The sequence below is a fragment of the Rattus rattus genome, chromosome 1, assembly GCF_011064425.1.
Source record: "Rattus rattus isolate New Zealand chromosome 1, Rrattus_CSIRO_v1, whole genome shotgun sequence".
NCBI lineage: Eukaryota > Metazoa > Chordata > Mammalia > Rodentia > Muridae > Rattus > Rattus rattus.
The window spans coordinates 57,534,814-57,536,456 of NC_046154.1; the positions used below are offsets into that span (position 1 = coordinate 57,534,814).

Genomic DNA, 1,643 nt, shown 5'->3' on the forward strand with positions numbered 1-1,643 from the left:
ACCAGAAAAGAAAATTCCTACCATCACATAATAATCAAAACACCAAATGCACAAATAAAGAAAGAATATTAAAAACAGCAAGAGGGAAAAGGTATCAGACTTCTTGCCACAGACTCTAAAAGCCAGAAGATCTTGGGCAGCTGTCATACAGACCCTAAGAGAAAACAAATGCCAGCCCAGGCTGCTGTATCCAGCAAAACTCGTAATAACCATAGATGGAGAAGCCAAGATATTCCACGACAAAACCAAATTTAAACAATATCTTTCCTCAAATCCAGCCCTACAAAGGACAACAGATCGAAAACTCCAACACAAGAAGGGAAACTACACCTTTTTTTTTTTTTCAAAAGAAACCCTGAAAACTACATAACCAATCTGACAGGACTCATGGCAGTAATTTATAACATAATTTTAAAAGTTATAAAGCTACTTTAAAAGGATTAGCTTCCTAAACTAGAACAAAGGAGTAACAGTGACTTCAGAAGACTGATAAAGTATTGAATGAGACCGTATGTTAATGTAGTAAACCTGACAATAAATAGCATGGAACTAGAACAAACTTTAACAGAACGAACCTATTCAGAAACTACCAGAAAATCATAATTAAGAATGGCTAAAACAGAAACTTAAAACTTACAACCCATATATTTGTGGTGCCATTTATAGTCTGTTCAAGTGCATTAGAGGTCAGTATCATGCTTCTTCAGTAGATGATCCTGGATCTGGTTGACTTTTGTAACAATGGCAACTGTTGGCCCTAAATCCTGTGGTCGAGCAAAGGGAATGGGGGTCATCAGAGTTTCTTTTCCCTTTTGAACATAGTGCTCAAGAGTAGAAAACCAAGGTTCAGAAATTTCCATAAGCTGTGAGAACATTGCATGGGCATCACGCTCCAGATACTCAGGGTTCAAGAGGGTTTTCATTTCCTCACTGGGCTGTACAGACTCACTGGTGTGTAGAAAAGCTTGGTGGTCACAGTGAAGGGTGAAGATGATAGGCTCATGCATGTCCTGTTTACAAAGCAACTGCTCGCTTTCTCTAGCATAACAGAACAGAACATCTGTAAGAATTTTTCTCACATTTTCTTGTTGGAAAAACTGCATTTCAGGAAATGTTCTTTTGACATCTTGCTCAATCATGGACTGCAGTTCTTTATCTTGAAAGAACTTGTTCCAAAGACTTCCTTCATCTTGTGAGAGGGGATTGTTGATCATCAGATCCTGTTGGTCAACAACTTTCCTTGGATTGTGATATGTATTTCTTTAATATTGCTATGCCAGGATCTTAGTTCTTTAATTCTATTGATCCATTGACTTTTATCTTGAGGAAGAACACAAAGAAAGAGCTTCCAACAAATGCTGTGGAATCTCAGCTGCCCATTAATCCCCTTCTGTCTCACTGTTGCCAAGTAGTTGTTATTTACAAAGAGTTCTTCCCACTCTCATATATGAATTGAAGGTTCTGTTGTAGTCTGAGTTGGAATTTGTTCCTCTTCCATTTTGACATAAATCTCCTCTTGGCTTATTTGAATAAGTGAACAAGGGCTCAATGCCTACTTCTTGTTCTTCTGACTGCAGAGGATGTCTAGTTTCAGACACAGACTTATACATTGCACAGGGTAGAGACAGTCACCAAAAGTAATT

General features: G+C 38.0%; 1 protein-coding gene across 1 annotated transcript; it reads right to left on the reverse strand.

The window, feature by feature from the left end:
• Window positions 1–337: 337 nt before the first annotated feature.
• Tbc1d5 (TBC1 domain family member 5) lies at window positions 338–1,370 on the reverse strand. The gene has a single exon (XM_032889319.1). The coding sequence runs from the start codon at window positions 1,212–1,214 to the stop codon at window positions 681–683; it is 534 nt and encodes a 177-aa protein (XP_032745210.1). The 5' UTR covers window positions 1,215–1,370; the 3' UTR covers window positions 338–680.
• Window positions 1,371–1,643: the final 273 nt, after the last annotated feature.